At 42.0% G+C, this 22,400-nt stretch overlaps 1 protein-coding gene across 2 annotated transcripts in view; it reads left to right on the forward strand.

Moving 5' to 3' along the window:
• Positions 1–21,021, forward strand: part of LOC144458259 (tubulin-specific chaperone cofactor E-like protein) — a 35,900-nt gene extending 14,879 nt beyond the window's left edge. For both annotated transcript variants that reach the window (XM_078172302.1, XM_033642148.2), the window contains exons 2-8: positions 3,841–3,983; positions 4,157–4,296; positions 6,082–6,263; positions 8,861–9,117; positions 9,241–9,367; positions 9,478–9,594; positions 16,188–21,021. In XM_078172302.1, coding sequence (XP_078028428.1) covers positions 3,841–3,983; positions 4,157–4,296; positions 6,082–6,263; positions 8,861–9,117; positions 9,241–9,367; positions 9,478–9,594; positions 16,188–16,533 — 1,312 coding nt within the window. In that variant the 3' untranslated portion in view covers positions 16,534–21,021. The remainder of the gene's footprint in view (positions 1–3,840; positions 3,984–4,156; positions 4,297–6,081; positions 6,264–8,860; positions 9,118–9,240; positions 9,368–9,477; positions 9,595–16,187) is intronic.
• Positions 21,022–22,400: the final 1,379 nt, after the last annotated feature.

Genomic DNA, 22,400 nt, shown 5'->3' on the forward strand with positions numbered 1-22,400 from the left:
ATATGGCACACCCCTGGTGCAAACGGTTTGTTTTTGGCCAAATTTTAAATGAGACTTGTGACGACGTATCCAGTAGATTGTCTTGTTTTCTCTGTTTATTATTTTGCTTCTGCATAATTTAATATTAACTACATCCATATATTGTTTACATATTTTATTTTGCTCTTTATGTTAAATTTGGAACTATTAATATCCCGCACCTTATGTGCAGGTATTGAAAGTTATGTTTAAGTTTGGCAGAGTGACAAATAAATAATATGTGAGATACCACTATTGCTGTCGATGTTCAGTTGTCCTACGTTCTTTTTCGGACATTAAAGTGGGTCAAGTTATTTATATTTATAGTTCTGGCTATGATAAGAAAATATGCTGTGTTTTCTGTGGTAAAACAAATACAAAATATAGATATTTAAATTTGCATGCCTCTCCCCTAAAACAAAATAAAAAACACAAGTCACTCCCCAGTGCTTAAAGAAGTATTTGACATGTCTCCATCTTCTCGCACCACCCCCTCTGCCCTCATTAATGACAAACAGTCCCTAAAGCTTTCAGACATTTTATATGTGCATGAGTGTAAAAGAGTTTTCTCTGGTTCCCAAACTCATTTGAGCTCTTTTTATAGATGCTCTTCTTCTTGTTTCATCAAAGTTGTCATCAGCGTTTTCTCTCAGCGGCAGAGGAGTTATGCGATCTGACGTGTAGCTGAAAACAGGCTTTCCTTTGGTCTCTGCCACATCAGAGGTCTGAATCTGGGGATCTGTGAAACGAGAAACTATCTATGACAGAAACATCAGACAGAGTCCGGACGCAGCGCTCAGTCATTTTGCGAGCACACCACCTCAGGTCGGCTGAGTTTAAGATGAACAGACCCCGCTTGTCTGAAAGCGATAGGGCTGATCAGGGTTGAGGAGTGGGCGTGAGTCCTGGGCTAACCTGGGGGTACACAAGGTCAAGGTTGTATGCTTTGTTATGAGTGATGTCATCACATCATATGTTAATCATATTACTACAAATACAGAAAACTTTCTCAGCTTGCTAATTGATAAATGCAACATGGATTAAATCAGGAAACTTGACATTCCCCTGTGCTGCTATGTCTACTGCAGGGCTGCAGTACGTTTTATGGTTGCCAGGCTGGCTATCAGCTATCAGCTGTTGGTTGCCAAAGTTGACAGGATGGTTTCTGTATTTTAATTATTTATAGTTGGAGTGATAATAGTCTTGTGTTTTCTATGCCCCACACCTTAAAGGAAAACTATCAGCTACCAAGAATTATCAATAAGTATACAAGTATAGTCTGGTTTTAGAGTTAGGGCTGCAGCTGTATTTTTCATATTGATTTTAAGGTCAATAAATGTGTTGATCAGTTGTTTAGGTCATTCAATGTCAACAAATTCAGAAAAATATGTCTTTAGATCGCTTCTTTTATCCAGCTAACTGTACGAAACTCAAAGATTTTTATGCAACAATAACATAAAAATACAGAAAAGCAGCAAATCCACACTTTGGAAAAGCTACATTTAAGCTTTTTTACTTAAAACAGTAACAATCAGATCGATTATCAGAATGATTAATAGTTAATTTCAATTAATCAGCTGATGGGTTAGTTTGCTAATTGTTTCAGCACTACACAAAATGACTTTAGGCAGGAACAGGTGGTTCAGCCTCACCAAGAGGAAGACTGGAGTCAGCCGAGCACCTGCTCCTGTCAGTGCTGCTCTGCCTCTCACGTTTCTGCTTCTGTCTCTTTGAGGTTATTCTGTGATGTTGATGGGATATTTTTAGACCTTTTTATGCGACAGATACTCAGAGGAAAAATGGCTGCCAACAGGAGCAACAAGAACAAGTGAAATAGTTTGAGATAAGGCAAAGCAGTATATCATTATCATGATGATTTGAGATTTTGGATATCTTAATATTGTAAGTGTTGTTTTAGCTGGTTTTAAAGGCTGCCTTACTTCTCCAGACTGTCTGAGCTCTTCTGTTATTTGCCCTAACACTAAACTTGTGCCCCATACATCAAATTTGTATGTGCAGCTCATTTAAATGTGCACCCAAAAACAGTATTCAGAATGTTTTGTTTTAGTTGTTATTTTACAGGCCTGTGGAAATGCAAGTGAAATTGAGAGTTGTTCAAATGAAAGGCTTCCTTATTACCCTGAAGGTGCACTTAAGCCCAGTGAAGGTGCCAAATATCCTACAGAGTTGAACTGGTCCCACTGCCTCCACAGTCACTGACCATACAACTGGTTTTTCATGTTTTAAAAACTATGAATGTGTACGTAAACATTTTCACAGTATGATGAGTTTGTGTGTGCTTAGATCGGGGGTGGGCAACCTGCAACTTTGGAGCTGCACGCAGCTCTTTGGACCCTCTCCATTAGCTCTCTGTGGCTTTGACCTGAAGTTATTTTTTAAACATTCAGATTTTCCTTTTCATTGTTTTTGGCCTAGAGTGATTATTGCATTGTGTAACTGTAAAAATGTGTAGCCTATACATCAAATTAAGAAATGTTTTAACATTTCATCAACCAAAACATGCATCATATCTACGATCTGGTGCCTGTTCCTCTAAATTTTGCTGAACTTCAGTAGCGATGGCTGCCTGGAGTCTCCCTAGCAAGGCTAACTATAAATTCCAAAAAGATTAATTTGCTTTCACCACCAAGGCTGCAAAGTTAAAGAACCAAATAATTATAAATAGCCCACTGCAGAGTCGCCACCCTGTAGTGAATCATATTAAGGAATGTTCATTAAGACCTACTAGTAATGTTGATGGGCTCATTTAGACTTAATAGGCTATTACCTTTATTCAAATATGTTTTGTGGCTCCAGACAGATTTATTTAAAGGAAAAACAAAAAAAAGGTTTTTGGCCAATAACGGCTCTTTAAAGGTTGCCGACCCCTGACTTAAAGCAACAGTGTGTGTCTGTCTATGACCCTTTATGTCGTAGAAAACTGAGGGAGAAAAAACAAAATGTGCTAGCAAATGAAAAATGGATGTGTCTTTTTACACAATTAAGGGCTGTGTCTAACAAAGCGTTTTTTTCTGGGGCCAGCAAATTTTTTAAAAAATCCATTGCACTTTCATTCTGAAAGTTGCTCTCATGTTTGACTGATACAAGCTTGTGAAATAGATGTAGCTGTGACTTAAACATCAAGAATGTCACATTGTCTTTATCAGTGAGGTCAGATACACATGCCACGTCTACAATCTGGAAAACACAAGGTCAGTCCCGGGATGCTACTCGTGCTGCCTGGAAAACGCGGTGCCAGAATTCTGCTAGGCTTGTTATTTAAGTGTGGCGGCTATTAAATTATTGTCTGTTGTTCAGGACATGTGGAATAGCCCTGGCTAGCTGCTTGCTGAAAGGATGAGCTTCTCCTCCATAGTTACTGTATACTGATATTTACGGGAGAAAGGAAAGAGGTCATGATTGGTTGTTCTTTGTCACATGATATGCGATGCACTCTGCTGCCTTCCACAAGTTGAATTTTCTCAGATGTCCCTGTTGGATGCCATGTGGGGCTGTCAACATGTAAAGTTCCTTGTTGCAGCCTTATATCTGTAGACAGTGACAGTCCCATTGACCTTAAGTTTCCAGTTTGTGTGATGTTTACTACTGGGTGAGTCCCACAGACAGGGCAGGATGTCAGAATACTGGTTTGTCTTTTCGTGAGTTTTGTTGACAATAACAACAACAGACAGTATGTAGCGCCACCAGTCATCTTCTTCAAACACTGACCCAGGGTGTCAAAGGCTCCAAAGCCAAACAAATTAACTGACTGTGTTGTTTGCACCCTCTTTTTCTTTGTTTCTCCCTCGGCTACCGGCTCAGGGCTGGGACCATGGAGTCGTCCTCTGATGAAGAGGAGGTGCGCACCTTCATCCAAGTCCTCAGTGAGAAATACAACCCAGAGAATTTCCCCTATGGACAGGGAGTCATGGTAATGCCCAGCCCCCCAGGATCCCCTGTCAAAGGTGAGAGGTGATGCTGACACATGACACCAGTATATCAATCGTGCTAAATGAGCACTTGCATCATCTGAATCATTACATTTTCATCTCAGAACAAGAGAACATGAACGTGTCAACCTCCTGAATGTCTTAAAAGTGGAGTTAAGTTAACTTGACTAATTAACGTGTGTTTGCAGATCGCCTGTTCTTGCCCAGCATACTGGTTCTTAGTGACTCTGGAATCAGTAAATCCGGGGATAGGTCAGATATTGCAGCCTTCTGTGGGCATGTGGTCGAGCTGGACCTGTCCCACAATCAACTTAACGACTGGGCAGAGGTGGGTGTCCTTTAAAGACTTTCTGCTTAGTAATACAGTTTAATATCTTCAAAAAGTGGAGCCAAGCCAGAGACAGTTATCTCATTGGTCTCTTTTTTTTGTTTGTTTGTGCTGACCACAACTGGCTCAGTTATTAAACAAGACACCATTAGTTGTGACAGACATGTTTGGGACAGTGTCGCGCTCTAACATTATTAAAGCTAGTAGTTGTACTTGTGGTTCTCCTGCAGACAAGTTGCAATACCTGCAGTGAGATGGGTCTGTGTAAGCTTTGAATGAATCATTTGGATCTTTTAAAGAAGGGTTGTATGAGATATTTATACATACGGTAAAAGGTAGTTGGCACGCCCCCAGTTTGGAGAAGCAGGCTGGAGTCCTACGTGAGAGCTCGGCAATGTACTGCTGTGGAGCAACAAAATGTATTTTCGCCGCCTAAACAAATCAATACCGGTGTAATACTGGTATAATACTGACTGTTTTTACTGCTTCATCTTGTTATCAGACAGTGATTTCTGACAGGGAACTGAAGCCATTTCACCACTATCTTCAAAGCCAGACTCCATTGAGAAAAACAGTGATTTAATATCGGCGAACACAGGAGCTGCTGGTCAAACACTGCCTCAGTCGGTTAGTTTCTTTATGTTATTGTGCGACTTTGGCATTTACAGAGGTAAGTTTGGATTCAACAAAGTCACACAATAACACAAAGTAAGTAACTGATCAAAGCAGCAGTAGACAACAGCTCCTGATATCAGCGAGCCAAAATTATTGTTTTGTCAATGGAGTCTGGTGACTTTGGACGAGCGCATAAATGGGGAACTGAAGCTGTTAACGTCTTCCCCGTCGGAAAGGACTGTCTGACATAAAGGTGAAGCAGTGAAATACTCTCAATATAGCGTACACTTTAATTGTAGATTTTTATACCTCCGCGCCAGTTATAGCCATGGCCAGAGGCAGTATGTTTTCGGGTTATCCGTACTTGTGTAGGTACATCTCATTCTTGTGAACTCGATATCACTTTGGTAATGTTTTTAAATTTGGCTTAAATGTTCACTTGGATGCAACGGTGAACTGATTAGAATTTGGTAGTCAAAGATCAAGGTCACTGTGACCTTGCATCCGTCTTATTCTCTTGAACACAGTTTCTCAAAAACGCTTTCAGCAAGTTTCCTCAAATTTGGCACAAACATTCACTTTGACTCAAGAACACTTGTCTTTAGTGTCGACCTTGAAACTGTGCTGATTGTACAGACCTTCTGTACTGCCAGCGGGTAAAATGTGTGTGAAGCATCCACGTTTTCACAGACAGAGATGTAAACGGTAATTGCAACTTGACTCGTTCGCAGAGGCATACAACCTCAAAGTGTAATCTCTAGTTTTGGGTGGCTATAATATGTTTTGCTGCTGCAGCTGTTCACAGTAGGACATTGCTTCTTTAAAATGGTTGTGTGCTGACTGACATCAACTATGTATCTGTAATTTGGCACTTGAGAATACAACGCCAAATAAAACCCTGCGAGTAGTCGTGATAATTAAGAAACCGTGATGACCAAATCAGGTGAGCAAAATATCATATTGGATGTTACCAACTGAAGAAAAAAGATCAGATCATCTGTATCGTATCAGGTCACACTGCCAGAGTTGTACACCATTGATACATGAACCTCCACCAGTGTCTATCGCACAAATGTGTTAGTTTAAAAATAGTTTTAATAAGTGAATAACAAAACCAGAGTTACAAGTATTGTATTTAATGTCTGTCTGTTGATGCTTGTGGGTTGCCAGATCTCTTCCATTGTCTCCAGCATCCCCCAGCTGGACTTCCTCAATCTGAGCATGAACCCTCTGAGCGGCGTGTCGCTGGAGCCCAGCATGGCTGGGGTGTTCTCCAGGATCCGACAGCTTGTCCTCATTAACACACAGATCAGCTGGGACACTGTCCACACACTCACACGACACACACCAGAGTAAGTGATGAAACAGAGATGTTGCCTGTGGTCGTGCTGTCAATGGAATGACTGTACAATGAAGTACAGTAAGGGAAGTCCTCTATACACAGCTGATGTTTTTCCTTTGTTATTTAAAAAGTTGTGTGTATTCTACCACGGTAAGCATGTCAAAGATGGTGATACAAAGTCACTGGAAGCAACATCAATGTGCAGAATACTTTTTGACACTGGGAGCAGGTGAGACAGATTGTCCACTGAACTGATAAAAAGCTTAAAGGATAAAGCGAGGAATATTCCTATTTCTTACTGTTAACAAATCCTATGAAAAGACCAAAGCCATCATTATTGTTGGTGTATCCACAAAAAAACGCTGCAAGTTTTTTTAATTAGTCCCACATACACCCCCCTGCTGCTGTAAATACTCACTACAGCCCCAAACGTGTATTAATCCGCACCTGAAAATAGTCCCCAACAAATGCACAGTGAACTGCTGTTTAAGTAAAGTTTGCTGAAACCTGCAGTGCCCAGCTGTTGTAGGAAATTACTTTTGAAAATATTGATTTGTGGCCTGTTCTTAGAGATTAACATTTTCATCATGAGCCAGTGGGCTTGGGGCTGAGTGTCAGAAGCCTCTTTTACACAAGGCAGTAATGTTTCACCATTATTCTGCCTCGTCTTCCATATAAAAGGTATAACACGTGTTGTGGCAATTTTTAGCCAATGTGCTTGGGAGTCAGCAATCAAGACTGAATAGCTTTGTGCACGAGAGTTTATTCTCTATAGAGAAGGCGCAACCTCAGGCTCAGAGCTCAGAGGATTTGCCCAGAACAGTGAATACAGGGCATCTTTATATCTACACTCAGATGACAAGAAGAAATCAATCGTAGCTTTCTTGGGCTTTCCTGATTTAATTATGTTTTCTTGATTACATCAGAGGAACATACCTGTTGTAATCTATTATTTAACATGATAGGTAATCGTCTGTATCTGTTAGACAGTCAATGGACGGTCTTTGAAGGTGAGATTATAGTGAAAGTAAATCTCTTGGATGATGTCAAGTAACAACAAACTTACAAACACGTAGGAAAAATGAAACAATATAAACATATGCATGAAGAAGACATGCACCATTGCGATGGATTCAGAGTTTGCAGTGACGCCACTTACATTCCGCCTCGTTAGTTCACCGCACGGACCTGGCAGCAACTGCAGCCGGCTCAAACGTGATTGGTCAGTATCACGGTGACTACAAACAGCCTACAACCGGAAACAAGGGCTCTTCTGCTCTTCTTCTGGAGGCAAGATCTCCGGGGTTTGCCTACAGACTCTACATTCACTGAATGTAGAGTCTGTATATAGAGACTAGTCAAAAGTTAACCACTTAAATAACATCTAAAATTAATAAATTGCCTCTGAAATGTGGGGCACATTGAACCTTACAGATTATCTGACGGAAATGATAGCAATTCACTTTAAAGTTAATAAAACAACATCTAAATTATAATTGAATTTCAGCTGAGATGAGAGGCATTTTGCTCTGTGCAGTATGAATGTAAACCTGCACATTATCTGACAACAACTCATTTAAAGTTAACAAATAATATAACATCTCAATAAAGACTAATTGCTGCTGAATTCATTTTCTAGATCAAAGTACTGCCAAACCGCGCTGGTTTTGTGTTGTTTTAAAACTCGAGTCTACTCGAGCATTACCATGGGGAGGGGGACTGCTGTCTGATGGCTCTGTAGCACCCACTAGTGGCAGGCATCTGCATGACAGTCAAGCGGCATTGTACATTAATAAACACTAATAGGTTTAACCGACTAATATTTCTGGTGCCAACTAGCGAGGGAGTGGACGTTTAATCGTTTACATGACTAATCGTGCGCATCCCTAGTGTTGACCAATGTGAACAGTTTTGAGAAATATGCTAACACATTGAATCTGCTTCAAGGATATGGCTGATGTTACTCTATAGACAAATACAAACAAAAAGGTCGCCATGGGAGGTATTAACAGCACTGAAATGGTGTCTGTATAAACAAGACAGCCGGCAGGACGGGACCATGATTGGTATGGATGTGACGTTTCTGTGACGTGTTAGGCGTGCAACCCACCGATTTCGATTTAAAAAGTAGCTGTTTGCAGTTAGCGGCAAACTCAAAGAACAGTGGTCAACAATGTCGGCAACTTGGGAAAACAATGAGGTCTGGGAGCTCCTTACCCTTCACGTAGAGGACGAGATCAGCCGCCATATAACAGGGATGGTAAATGACTGTTATTTCCATGTTATACCCTTGTTGTTAATAAAGTTGTTTTATGTCACACAAGAGGCCAAAGCTGTCACGCCCATCATGCCTCTTTTGATTCCGCAATGCTGGCATGCAGTCTGTAATCACACTCTGAAGTGTAACGATGCAGCTGTTGTTTGGTTCTGTGTAAAAATGCAAAGGAGGCATAAAGAATGGACTTCGTAGCAGCCCTATAGCGCAATCTCTGTCTAAAAAGGACAGTAAGCTCATAGGAAGCACAACAAGTTTATCAGCCTGAACAATGTTTTTTTGTTGTCTGCATTTATATTTCTCAAACTTCACCCATTCCCTTCATCGTCCAGGCTGGAGGAGCTTTTCCTGTGCCTGAACGGCTACAGCACTGTGTCACTATCCCAGACGTCTTGTCCGTCACTCCGCCTGCTGCAGATCACAGACAACCAGCTGCATGAATGGGCAGAAGTGAGGAAGTTTGGGCAGATGTACCCGAGTCTGAGCACACTGGTTCTGGCCAAAAACAGCGTGGACTCTGTTGATGACACTCAGGAAACACTGCAGCGACTCTTCCCCAACCTGCGCTGCATCAACCTCAACAACTCAGGTCTGAGAGGGATGATGAAGGATGTGCACATGTTTCATCCATCATGTTCAATATTCAGTGCTTCAGTGGTGTGAGGTAAATATTCTCTACGGCCCTGTAACTCTGTGATGTGATGTCATTCAGGGCTTAGTAAATGGGAGGACATTGAAAGGCTGAACTTCTTCCCTAAGCTGCAAGAAGTCAAAGCAATGGGGATTCCTCTTCTAGAGCCTTACTCCACCCATGAGAGACGTTGCCTTCTTTTAGCACAGTGAGTCTGAACTTACACACACATGAAATCCTTATCACCATACATATGCAGTACAGCATGCTCTTTTAATTCCTCTCTAATCTCCATACTCCAAATGTCCCTGCCTGCAGGCTGCCGTCTGTAGTGGTGTTGAATGGGAGCGCAGTGTCTCGTGGGGAGAGAGAGGATGCGGAGAGGCTTTTCATCCGGTACCACCAGGACAGGCCAGAACATAAGCTCCCTGAGAGGTACTGAGACACACAGTATTACACTTTCACTTTACTTTACCGATGGCTGATGTGGTTTGGGTGTGACTTCCTGTTAACATAGAAAAAGATTATCTTTCATCTCCATCATCAGTTAGTTACACACACTACAATGCAGTATTAAGGTGTGGCTAAGCTTCATAATATAAAACAATTTTATGCTGGGAAGACATCCGTCTGACAATACACCGATCAGCAAAAACATTAAAACCCTTGGTGGGTGAAGTGAATAACATTGATCATCTTGTTACTGTGCAATGTTCTGTTGGGAAACCTTTGGGTCCTGGCATTCATGTGGATGCTTCTTGACGTGCTCCACCCACCCGAACACTGTTGCAGACAAGATAAACCCCCCCCATGGCAACAGCATTTGTATGGCAGTGGCCCCCCAGCAGGACAGTGCACCATGCCACATCACAAGAACTGCTCAGGCATGACCATAGGAATGGGACAAAGAACTCAAGGCGTCGACCTGGCCTCCAAATACCCCAGATCCCAATCTGATCGAACATTTGAGGGACCTGCTGGTACCCCAGAGGTACCCCCAATCCATGGCAGGTGCTCCTTGGACTTTGCTCTGACGTGTTAAGGCATGGACACAGGACCTCTGTAGGGTGTCCCTTGGTGTCAGGCACCAGGGCGATAGCTTCAGATCTCCCACATCCCACAGATGTTGGTCAGATGGGGATCTGGAGAATTTGGAGGCCAGGTTAATGCCATGAGCTCTTTTGTCACATTCCTCAGACCACTCCTGAGCAGTTTTTGTGGTGGCATTGTCCTGCTGGGGGGCCAGTGTTACTGACAAGTTCAGTTGCAATGAGGGGGGGTACCTGGTCTGCACTGGTATTTAGGTGGGTGGAGCATGTCAGGTGTTAATTGTGTCCCCAAATAAAATGTTTGTCACCATTTGTCTTATCCAATAAGTCTCCTTATCTCACGTAAGTCCCTTTTACTGCAGCAAACTGTATCTAGTTGACTTATAAAGCAATTTATTATTCAACAGTATTCAAAATCTAAGGCGATATCTAGCTTCATATCACAACATCAGTATAACATCAATAATTTTCCCAGCCCTATTTTCCTTTTAAAGCAAGATAAAAAGGCGAGTCATTAGATGTTATTATTTACAACTTGGCTTTCATTTTGGATGTTAGAATAAACTTAATGCATTCACTGCCTCTGAGATGTGGACCTTTTGTGTGTATTTATATATACCAGGTCATTAATGCCATGATTCAGGTGACTTTAGTGGGCTTGAGTTGTTTTCATAGCTCATGTCGATCAGGAGCCTTAACATGTAGCACCAGGTGTCAACACTTTGACGACTTGTACCTCTGTGAACACCTGTAATGTTGTAACAACAGCAACACTCTTTGTTCTCGACACATTTACAATATGTGATATAATATTTGGAAATCCCTCCAGAGGGGCCGACATCGGGCAAATAATTGCCAGCGCTCTTCTCCGACTGCATTCCACTTAACCTGGGCAGAATGTTGGAGGGATTTGTGAAGGAAGGTGTAGTCTCTGACTGGGGGAAACTAACCTTTGGGAGACAATGCCACCAGTCTCTCCCTGCTCAATGAGTCCTTTGTGCTGGGAATTCTCTGATTGGAAAAGTGATACAGAAGGTAGCAGGTTGATTTTTTTTTTTTTATGTATACACCTACTCTGTCAACCTCAAACCTTAAGTTGAGAGATTGATTTGTTTTCTGAAGTCACTGGAACTGAACTGGATCTCCTGGCTCTTTTGCATGTGAAGATCCAAGATGTATTTGATCATTATGCTGTGCATAGGGGTGTAAATCACAATTTTAATCTCAAATCTATATTATATTGATTCTTTGGACAATGATACAAAGTCTGCCATGATACGATTTCGATTAATTCAGGGTCCTGCGATTGACATGAGACTATCATCTGGCCTTTTATCAGAATCATTTACATTCGTATCAACCCACCAAAAGCAACTACACTGAGCTCTTCCAGACGTCTAAATAAAAAATCATCTCTTCTTTTACTTGATAGGACAGACCTGGTATTTAAGTTTCACTGAAGTGCTGTCTCGATTGGATTGCATATTTCAGCTCCAGAGTATGCAGTAGTCTATGAAAACATCTTCTCTACAACACTGTAACGGGCCATGTCCTTGGAAACGAAATGAAATTTTTGGCATAATTTTATTCATATTTTTTCCGTAGAAGATGAAGTGAAGCACACCATGAATGTGAAAGTATTGCTCTGTTGATTTAAATGTAAAGTGCAATAGATAAATCATTTTGGCCCTAAAAACAATAAATAATCATAATCTCAGTAACAAAGAAAGTAATCATTTGGCTGTAATTGCGCAGCCCTACTCTGCTTGGCACTACATACATACTTCCTACCTTAATACTCACCCACAGTGCTTGAATACGAAGATGATTTGTCCAAAAATATGTCTTTAATTTTGTTAAAAAATAATCTTAAAATGCATTGAAGTGTCTTATACCTGTACACCCCGTGCTGTGCATATTTTAAACCATGTCACATGTCCATCATACTTTGCCACAAACCATCCAAAGGCCTTCAGAGATGTTCATTTTACCAGTCCCCATGTTCCTCTTCTCCTCCTGTTTGTAAACTGCCTCTATGCATTGGTGGTCTTGGTTTGGAGCCAGGTTCTCAGTGTAGGTCCAAGGTTAGGGATTAGCATGACAGCATGTGGGTGTTATGGGGGTGTCGAACACGCTGGGTGAGCAGTGAACACACCGCTATCCTCTTTCCTCTCGGACAGGGCTGCGGCCTTGCTACCCCCAGAGATCAATCAGAGCTCTGCAGGGTGGGTCACAGCCTCTCAGGTGAACACATCTGACACAGCCTGGCTTTGAGTAACTCAACTCAGTAGCTCAAACCATAAATCAGACTGATAGAGACTGATATACCTCAATAATCCATTTAGGACGTACAGAGAATGGTGGATAATCTGGGAAAGGGGTGGGGGGTTGTGGGACTAGGAGACAGAAATATAAAGGAAGAAATGTGTTGGCTGGACAGGAAGGATTAGTTGCAAGGAAAGAGTGAAAGAGAGGACTGGGTTGAAAAAGTAATCTGAGAGTCGGCGTATCCAGTAGAATAAGTAGAGAGGGACTGAAAGGGGACTGGACTGGGAACAGTGGATTTTGAGGGCCAGTCTGAGAGGGAAAAGGGGGAAATCAACATTTTAACTTTTGAAGCAGGTCATCTTTCAACTAGAGAAATGAGAGAATGAGGCAGGACCAAACACCTTAAGAGAAGTCAGTTAAGATCTGGGCTAGATAGTTCCTGTATCAGCTCCAAAACTTGTTATTCCCGCCACTACTTTACTGCCCATTACCGAAGAATGCTGGAAAAGACAATCGGAATGCTGACTTGTTATCACCTGCAGCATTATTTGCCCCATTATACTATGCTTACCACCTTAAATGAAGCCTTTTAGCTAAATGGCTTCTCTTAGAATGGCACTTTGTGCACTGTGGCATTAGAGGAGAATTCCCATGGTGGACCACAAGTTTTGGCCAGAAACCCCAGGCCAGGGGGAATGGCTTTGTGGGGAAGTTTTTGGGGGAGGGAAGGGAAATTGCTTTGATTGGCCCAGCTGTTACAGTAGCTTTGAAAGCACAGGCCTTTTCTCCTGGATTTTATTTAATCGTTCCTGGGTCCTTATCTCGAACACGCATTCCCCTGAGGTGGCTGAGAGCTTTCTCACGGCAAGCAAGAGGCAGAGAACGCAGTGTTTCTCTGCCTCTTAAACACACTCAAGGTCTCCGTTTACCTGTTTTTATGCCCATTTTTAATTTGCTTTTAAAATAACCTGCGTGGAAACATCAAGACTATAAGGAAATAGCTGAAATTTAGCATGAAACAGTTTGGGCTGAGGTGGAGGAGTTGGCACATCGAAAAAGAGAAGATGTAATAGTGGGTGATGGGAACAGATTTTTTTTTTTTTTTTTTTTTTTTTTTTTTAATAAATAGACCTTGATATTCCCTCTGCTTCTTATATGGTAGACAAAAAATGATATCACTCACTGTTACAGGCCTCCTCTTGGCCAGAAAGACCAGAAAGTATAAAAGATTGCATAACTGCAATGTCTCTGGATTGAGTCCAGACAGGGGCCCCTGTTGCATCTCACCCTCCTCTGCATTACCATAGGGACTGATAAAAAAGACCACAGGGTACATGTGGATCAAAATACACTTGTCAGCTCACTAATTAACATGTTGTGTCTTTCAGCCAAATTACATTGGGCACAGATGTAACGCATCACATAGGCGGGGTAAAGCGAGATTTCTTATATGCTACACAGAATCTGTCTCGTATTGAGTTTTGTGTGGTGATAATAAGAGATGCAAGATAGTGGATTTTTTTGCCGATATCAGATTTGCTGATATATAACAACTCATTTGGCCAATAATTATATCAATATATCCATTTCTTTACCCCACCTAAGTTTAGTGATCATCATCTTCTGTAGAGTTAACATCATATTATGCATGCATACTCTAATCATGATGGCCCACCAGTAGACGGAGACATGAAATGCTACTACTTACCAGCAGAGAAACAGAATGTAGTTTCTCGTGGCTGGTTTGCTCTGATTACCAGCTCACTATCCCTGCGACACTGAGTACTGGTCAGTCAGTCTGGTCAGTCCTGCCCTGATCACACAGGACGTGTTTTAGATGTAAATGGACCTGCATTGCACCAGATAGCGCCTTTTTAGTCATCCGACCACTAAAGCGCTTTTTACACTACGAGTCACGTTAACCCATTCACACACACATTCATACACTGGTAGCCGAGGCAACCATACAAAGTGCCACCTGCTACTCAGTTTTTAACACACTGGCATACCAATGGAAGCATCATCGGGACAGTATCTTGCTCAAGGATACTTGCAGACTGGAGGAGCCAGGGATCAAACCACTGATCTTCTGATTGGTGGACGACCCACTCTACCTCTAAGCCAGAGCTGCAGCTTGTAATTGTTTTTAATGAGAATTAAGTCATAAATGCTATATCGAATGCAACTGGACTTTCTTGCGTTTTTTGAAGACGTTCCTGGACCAGCTGGTGGTACTCCCCTTGATCCACCGTCTTCTTTAGGGTCTCGTGTACCCACACAGATCTCCATTTCCCTGTGCCCAACAAACTATTTGCTGACAGCCTCTCACCCTCAACCAGAGCTACAGCAAGTACCCTCTGCCTCAACATTTTAGGAACTAAATACTAATTACGCATCCTGTGTGATCAGGGCTTCAGTCTCCCCATGTCCCCTGACCCCCCATGTCACGCACTATGTGTCTACGTAGTCTCCTACAAGAGTTGCACCCTCACTCCTCTGTTGCATTTTTATGCCTCCATGTCCGGGATAGCTGTGGCAGGAGGCATTGTGTTTTTAGGTTGTCTAGCCGTCCGTCCATACATCTGTCCGTCTGTTTTTTGTGAATGGGATATCTCAAGAACGCCTTAAGAGAATTATTCAAATTTGGCACAAATGACCACTTAGACTCAACGAGGAACTGATTAGAATTGGGTGGTCATCGGGGCGTTGGTGGCTTAGTGGTAGAGCAGGCGCCCCATGTACAAGGCTGTTGCCGCAGCAGCCTGGGTTTGACTCCAGCCTGTGGCCCTTTGCTGCATGTCACTCCCCCTCTTTCTCTCCCCCCTTCACACTTGCCTATCCTGTCAAATAAAGGCTAAAAATACCCAAAAATATCTTTAAAAAAAGAAAAAAAAAAGAAAAGAATTTGGTGGTCATAGGTCAAGATCACTGTGACCTTCCATCAGTCTTTTCGTGAGCATGATATTTTAAGAAGGCTTCAAGGGAATTTCCTCAAATTTGGCACAAACGTCCACTCGTACTCAAGAATTAACTGATAATGATTTTGTGGTCGAAGATCAAAGTTCAAAGTCATCATGACCTCACATACATCTTATTGGCCATAACTCAAGAATTCTTACTTTCTCCCGCTCCTTTTTGGACATGTAAATCAAATCATTATATTTTGTTCAGTTTTCATTCTTCCTTTACTAACATTTTTTTAATGTCTGTTTGTCATTGTATGACTATTTTGTTTATTTGCAGCTTACATGTGGAAATAAACTGCTACTAACTAACCAACTAACTTGTGCTAATTGTGATAAAATTTCACACAAATGTCTAAAAGGATAAAATGATGAAATGACAAAATTTTAGATCCAAAAGGTCGAAGGTCAACTTCACTGTGACATCATAATGTTCTGCAAAAACACTTTTCTGTCCATTCCTCAACATCATATCTCAGGAACAGAAGGGGAGACATTTGGTCAGATACTGAATAGGTGTCACTAATCTTGGGTGTCCACCTTGAGTCTGCCCTGATTTAATAGATCTGTGCTGCCAGGGGGGAAGATGTGTGTGAAGCATTCATGTTTTCACAGACATGGATGTAAATTGTAATTGCAACTTTAAATTTTTAAAATCTTCTTGAAAACTTACTTGTTTTTCAGTAATGTTTACAACAACAAAAACCAAACCCTTCAGTGATCTGACTTGAGCCCTGCTTTCTTCCAGGTACCACATTCTTGTATCCAAGTACGGTGAACTGGCCCCGCTGGCGGAGGTGGACCTGAGCCCCCGCAGCACCATGGTGGACATTCGCTGGGGCGACAGGGTGGAGGCTGTCAGCCTTCGTCTGGAGCAGACAGTGGGCGACCTAAAGAAACTCCTTCGAACTCTGCTGCAGCTGCCCACGAATGGCATCAGGCTCTTCTACATCAACCGAGAGATGTGTTCAGTCTTGGGACCAGAGGAGTTGAAGTTTGCCAGTCGGGCCCTCCATTCCTACAGCATCCGAGACGGGGATGAGATTCTAGTGGTGCCCAGAGTGAAAAGCCGCTGCAGCTCCTCAGAAGTTTGAGTCAGAGGGCTCTTTAGTTTGGGACATCAGGAATTATAGATGAACACTTACTGGATACTAAGCTTTGACTTGAGCCTTGTTTTTTGTTTAGACAAAAAAAAAAAGAAAGGCAATATTTTACAGCCTTGAATGTAAAGATGTTTGCTGTCCACCATATTGAACAAACCTATACAATAGTTTATTTGCACGTAGGAGTTCCACATTCACCAAGATTGTATCTTGAGTCGCACTTTTCTGTGCTTTAGTTGCTTGACGTAAGACTGCAGTTTACGTCTCATTTATGAAAAATATGCAAATCCAGACGTGGTGCAAAGAAAGAAAACAGCTGCTGCAATTACCAAGTGAATGCACAAATTGCACATTGGCTTTAAAAACTATTTTATAATTCGAGTGTTTGATTAGATTTGAGATTTTAGGATGAAAAACTTCAACCTGGCTTACACCATGCATGGGGCTTCTAAGTATTTTTTTGAGTACTGAAAAAAAATTGAAATTGGGTGACGATAAAAAATAGTTAAGATGGAAATTGGATTTCAAAAGTACCATCTGCTATGTGCATACCTTTCACAGTTTCCAGAATGCCTTGTCTGGCTTTCCTGCACCGTAATCAGCAGCCCTTCGTGTTTTCTCCTCATTTTTCTGTTCATTTTCTGCGAGTAGAAGATAACTCTGAGGAGTGTTTCCTGTAAGCTGTGAACAGTGTCCTCAGGCAGCAGGGAACAGTGAAACATTTTATGCCTCGGAGAAGACAGTTGGGTGAAAATCATGCTGAATGAATCTATTCTCTAAGACAGTGGCAAACAATGAACCTTAATCATGCAGAAATGATTGCAGCCAAGCTGAGTCATATGACTATTTAATTTCTGCATATTGCCAATTGTTTGTGACCAGAGTACAGTCTATATTTGCATTACATACAAAAAAACATTACATTTTATTTACATTTTCATGATCATGACAGGCTCAAAGAGGCTTCATTTCTTTTAACTTTTATCAAAGATTTGCCCATGAGAAGTTCTTTTCCAGTAACATGAGGAGTGTGTGCACAAGTAACAGATCTTTCCCCGCTTCTTCCTGTCACTCAGATCACTCCCAACCCCCCCCCCCCCCCCCCCCCCAAGCTGAACTCCTCACAAATGCAGTGCGTTGGGGGATAACACAGAGCACATGACTGCCACTCAGTCAAGACGCCCTGGCAGAAAGATGAGACAAGTCTGAGGTGAGCTCGGGTCTGGGACAGAAAAGAGGGAGCGTTGGCGCTCAAGTTACTGCAGGTCTTCTGGCCGTCCAGCCCGTGAATGGAGCGACTCTCTGTCCCCCTGCAGAGGCAGCTGAGAAACATTGAGGCCCAGCCTGTATGGTAACCACACACCCACTGCTGTGTCATGGACACTTCCGCTGCATTTAGGTTAGAATGGGTTCAACCAGCAGGTTCCTGACCCTCACCCATTTACCTCAGTCTCTCCTGACACTTCTAGAGGCTGTTGTTTCACAGGACGTGGGGTTGTGCAGTGGCTCACATTGGCATAGATTGTTTTCATAATCAAAGAATAGATGTAAAAACACAGTCCCACCTACCAGCAATTGACCTATCCTAAGTCCCACCCAGTTTAGTTGCTGTCGCTGAGTCAGACATTGATGAAAAGATACATTGTGACACCGCTTCCATTCAGGCAGGTGCCGCAGTGTTTATTAGATAGTTTCATGGCGCCAGGCAGTATAGCTATAACAAGACAACAGCAAGGACTACATTATGTGATTGACAGATTCACGATGGGATGCTAGACATTATCGATATCCAAATTAGTAACACCAGAAGTTCCTTTGGGGCCACACGAAACGTAGCCTTACAGAAATAATATGACCAAAGGAGCGTGAGCCTTTTCTTTTCTGGCTAACAATAAGTCATGCCATCTTAAAAATATGTCAGCAACCAAACTGTCTGCCCTTTTTCAAATCTCTTAAACATTACCATAGAAATTAGGAGGAATGAAACCTGCCTGGAAAATGCAAGGTCAGGTGCTGGGAGCTACTTTTGTGCCAGCTTTCAAGAGCACAGCGGCAGGTTGCGTCTGACGTTACGAAGCAACCTTGACAAGCACCATATCACAGCCTGTTTACCTGACATCCTGAGTGCAGACTGAGCTGATCTTCCTCCAGGAACTCTTTGTGTGTAGGCCTATTGTTCATGGGACAGATGTAAAGCTCTGTTAGCTGTGGTTGGTTAGTCCTCGTCACATGACATGCAGTGTGCTCTGATGCATTCTAAAAGTCTCAGGGCACAGCCATCTTGCCCAGAAAAATAGGTGCTCAGGAACATGTTCATGCTGCAACGGTGTTTCTTTAGCATTTGAGCGCACCTGCCGCACATCTACATTGAAAACAATAAATTTAAGGGTGCAAAAAGTTCGGCATGTGCACGGCCCCTGGTGATCTGACATTAGGCTAACTCCTCTTGACATAGCTATACGTTAGCCAGCTAGTTAACTAGTGTTTTGCTAACAGTAGCTCAGTTAAAATGTGACTACGCAATTTATGTGTCCATCATGACGCCAGTGTAATGTGTTTACAGGTCCCCCAGCCACATCTTTTACTCAGTTTTTTCCAACACTTTTAACAAGCACATAGTATAACGTTATCTAAGTATAACAGGAAAGAGGAAAGTTGACTGAAGATCTATCGGGTACCAAGCCTGCTCAATTGTTATTGGATCACAGAGCAGAGAGGGGAGGGAGTTGGGAACGGTTAGTTGACAGCCATTTCCACTGTAGGCATGTAACAGCCCAAAACCCGGTACCTCTCACAACCTGAAATTTTAAGAACCTTGTCAGGTTTAGATATTATGTTTTACCTTGTGTTTGCCTCTGCCAGACCCCGAAAAATCTCTCCAGCCACTGATTCTAGCTCCCTCTGAATGGTTCCACTCCCCAAATACTAATGAGGGCCTGGAGACCTTATATTTTTATTGAGAGTTCTCAATTATCTTTCAAGTTGCAAGTACCTGCAACTTGTGTTTAGGATCTCCAGAGCAGTGCTGAAATTAATTTCCAGGAACTCGTACAGTGAGTAGTTGGAGAACAGTGGAGGAAAAATCAGAATCTAGGCCGATCGTGACTGCACGTTGTGTTGTGTTTTGTCAAGTTCTTGCAGTGGAAAAGGGATGTTAGAGTTTACAATTAGCTGACTCACATGTCTTTGGACAATAGGAGGAAATAGGAGCATTCAGAGGAACCCCTCTCAGACATGGGGAGAACTTGAAAACTCCACTTGCAATCAGCCTCAGTAATCAGTGGAAGGATCTCTTTGCTGGAATGCTGCATTCATAGAAAGCTGGGGACATGGACTTGCCCTATAGTAACTTCTCATATAAAGTACCACCAACCTGCTGGGTTGCTGGACGTGGGCTCCCTGTATGTAGATTTTGGTGAAGCTGAGTTTCAGAAGCTTACATAAACATCTTAAGAAACTGACACATCTTGAGAAACAGTTTTTTGGTGGCTAAGAAATGATGTTTCGGGAGGTCTGTGTAGCTTCATATGAAGAATCACTCTGGTTTCCTGCTGCTGTCCAAAGACAGGCAGGTCAGGCTGATCGTAGACTCTAAATAAAATTTGTTGTTGAAGTTTTTCCCTGACCTTTCTGCAGAGTAAATTAGGCCCAGTATTTGCATTTGTTGATGAATACATATTGTTAAAAATAAGGAAGGTCTTCCACAAGCAAGACTTTTTTAAATATTGCAATTGAGTTCATGTTTAAAATCATGTCGGGTGAAGTGAGCTGCCACGCTAAAAAGTTTCAGTTGAGCACATTTCTACCAATTACAAGTGACGCCTTGCGTTACTAAAAATGTGTTGAGGTGCCATTGTCCTGTGGCAGCCGTACAGTGCCGTCCGGACCGCTCCTCCGACACACAACTTACTTTGTGTAGTCGATAACTGGAGATCTCTTCTGGGTTTTTTCTGTCTTGACACATGCGTTTTACTATATTATGATCGTGTGGTTACATGGGAAGTAACGGGATAAGCGCAAAGCATTTTGTTTCCAAAGTAATATTGTGGTAAGTCGGTGGTTTGCATGTTGTGATACTTCTTGATATGTTTGATTTAAAAATGTGTATGAGATGTGACATTTCAGGGAAACTGTTGTTTTGTAATTTGAAAACTTTGAAAATATTATCTGTGCTTCAGTCATCCTCACTTTTATCCTTCAGTCATACCAAAAACAAAGATTATTAACAGATTTTAAAAAAAATCTTAGATAGTTGCTAATCTGTGATACAGTTTTACAGTTTGCCTTGTGCTGTTTAGTATATGGTGTTTAATTTATATCACGTTTGCTTTCTGTAGTTTCTCAAATGTTTATCTCGATATTCTAATGGTAATTCCTTGTTTTCTTTCTTGAGATCATGTTGCCATTTTAACTCCACCTGTACTGTGTAATGGTGCTCTCACTTCTCTCTAAGGAATAAATTATAATTATTTCAGTTTATTTTACTGGTACATTTTTATGCCTCCACACTGGCGAAGACCGCGGTCGAAGACATAATGTTTTCGGGGTCGTCCATACATACATCCCATTCTCGCGAACATATTTCAAGAATGCCTTGAGGAAATTTCTTCAAAGTTGGCACAAACTTTCCCTCTGACTCAAGGATGAACTGATTAGATTTTGGAAGTCAAAGGTCAAGGTTGTTGTGACCTCAACTGTCTCATTCTCATGAACACCATATCTCAATATTGCTTGGAAGGAATTTCTTCAAATTTGGCACAAACGCACACTTGGACTGATTTTGGTGGTCAAAGATCAGTGTGACCCCAGCATCCATCTCATTCTCGTGAATGCAATACCTCAAGAACACCTTGAGGGAATTTTTTCAAAATTGACACAAACTTGGACTGAAGAATAAACTGATTAGAATTTGGTGGTCAAAGGTCAAGGTCACTCTTACCTTACATCCGTCTCATTTCATGAACACAATATCTCAAGAAGGCCTTGAGGGAATTTCCACAAATTTGGCACAAACGACCACTTGTACTATGAATTGATTGGAATATTATGGTCAAAGGTCAAAGTTCAAGGTCATAGTGACCTTACAGAACATGTTTTTGACCATAAATCAAGAATTCTTATGCTAACTATAACACACATTTCACACAATTGTCTAATAGGATAAAATGATGAAGTGATGACATTTTTAATGTCCAAAAGGTCAAAGGTCAGCTTCATTGTAACATCATAATGTTCTGCATAAAACACAGTGTATATTGGCCTGCTTACATGTAAACTACTGTGTAGAGCATTTCAGAGTCTTGACTGAAAGACAAGGTATAGAGTGGGACATCGCTCATGTTACAGGCAGAATATACATGTGCTCAGCATGTACAGCTCCGTTTCACAGGCTGAATGCTTGGCCGTGGAGAAGATGGGATTCTGCAGATCTCCTCTCGTTCTGGCAGGCGTCTTAGACGAGCTGCAAAGAGTCCATTCCATACGTGTCAGGCGGTGTTGCGTTTCTGGGGCATTCCCTCTATTTTCCCCCTCCTCCTCTTCCAGCAGCGTGGCTCTAATCCTGTGTGGGATATCTGTGCAACCCACCACCACCACCACCACCACCACCACCCACCCCTCAAAACACTGTCACCATCAAGGACCCTCCTCTTAGGGTTTGGGAGCCAAAGAAAGCATAAAGGTGTTCTTGATATTGCTCAAGTTAAGTCTGTCTTTCAGGAGTGTTAAGGAGCTTATCCAATTTGTATCTCAATATTAATGACAGGATTAATAAATCCTGACTTTCTTTGGTGATTCCCTGATTCACTAGTGCCACCATGGGGTTGACCCTTCTGGATTTTAGTGAAATGGCTCGACGA

This window comes from Epinephelus lanceolatus, chromosome 11, assembly GCF_041903045.1.
Source record: "Epinephelus lanceolatus isolate andai-2023 chromosome 11, ASM4190304v1, whole genome shotgun sequence".
Taxonomy (NCBI): domain Eukaryota; kingdom Metazoa; phylum Chordata; class Actinopteri; order Perciformes; family Serranidae; genus Epinephelus; species Epinephelus lanceolatus.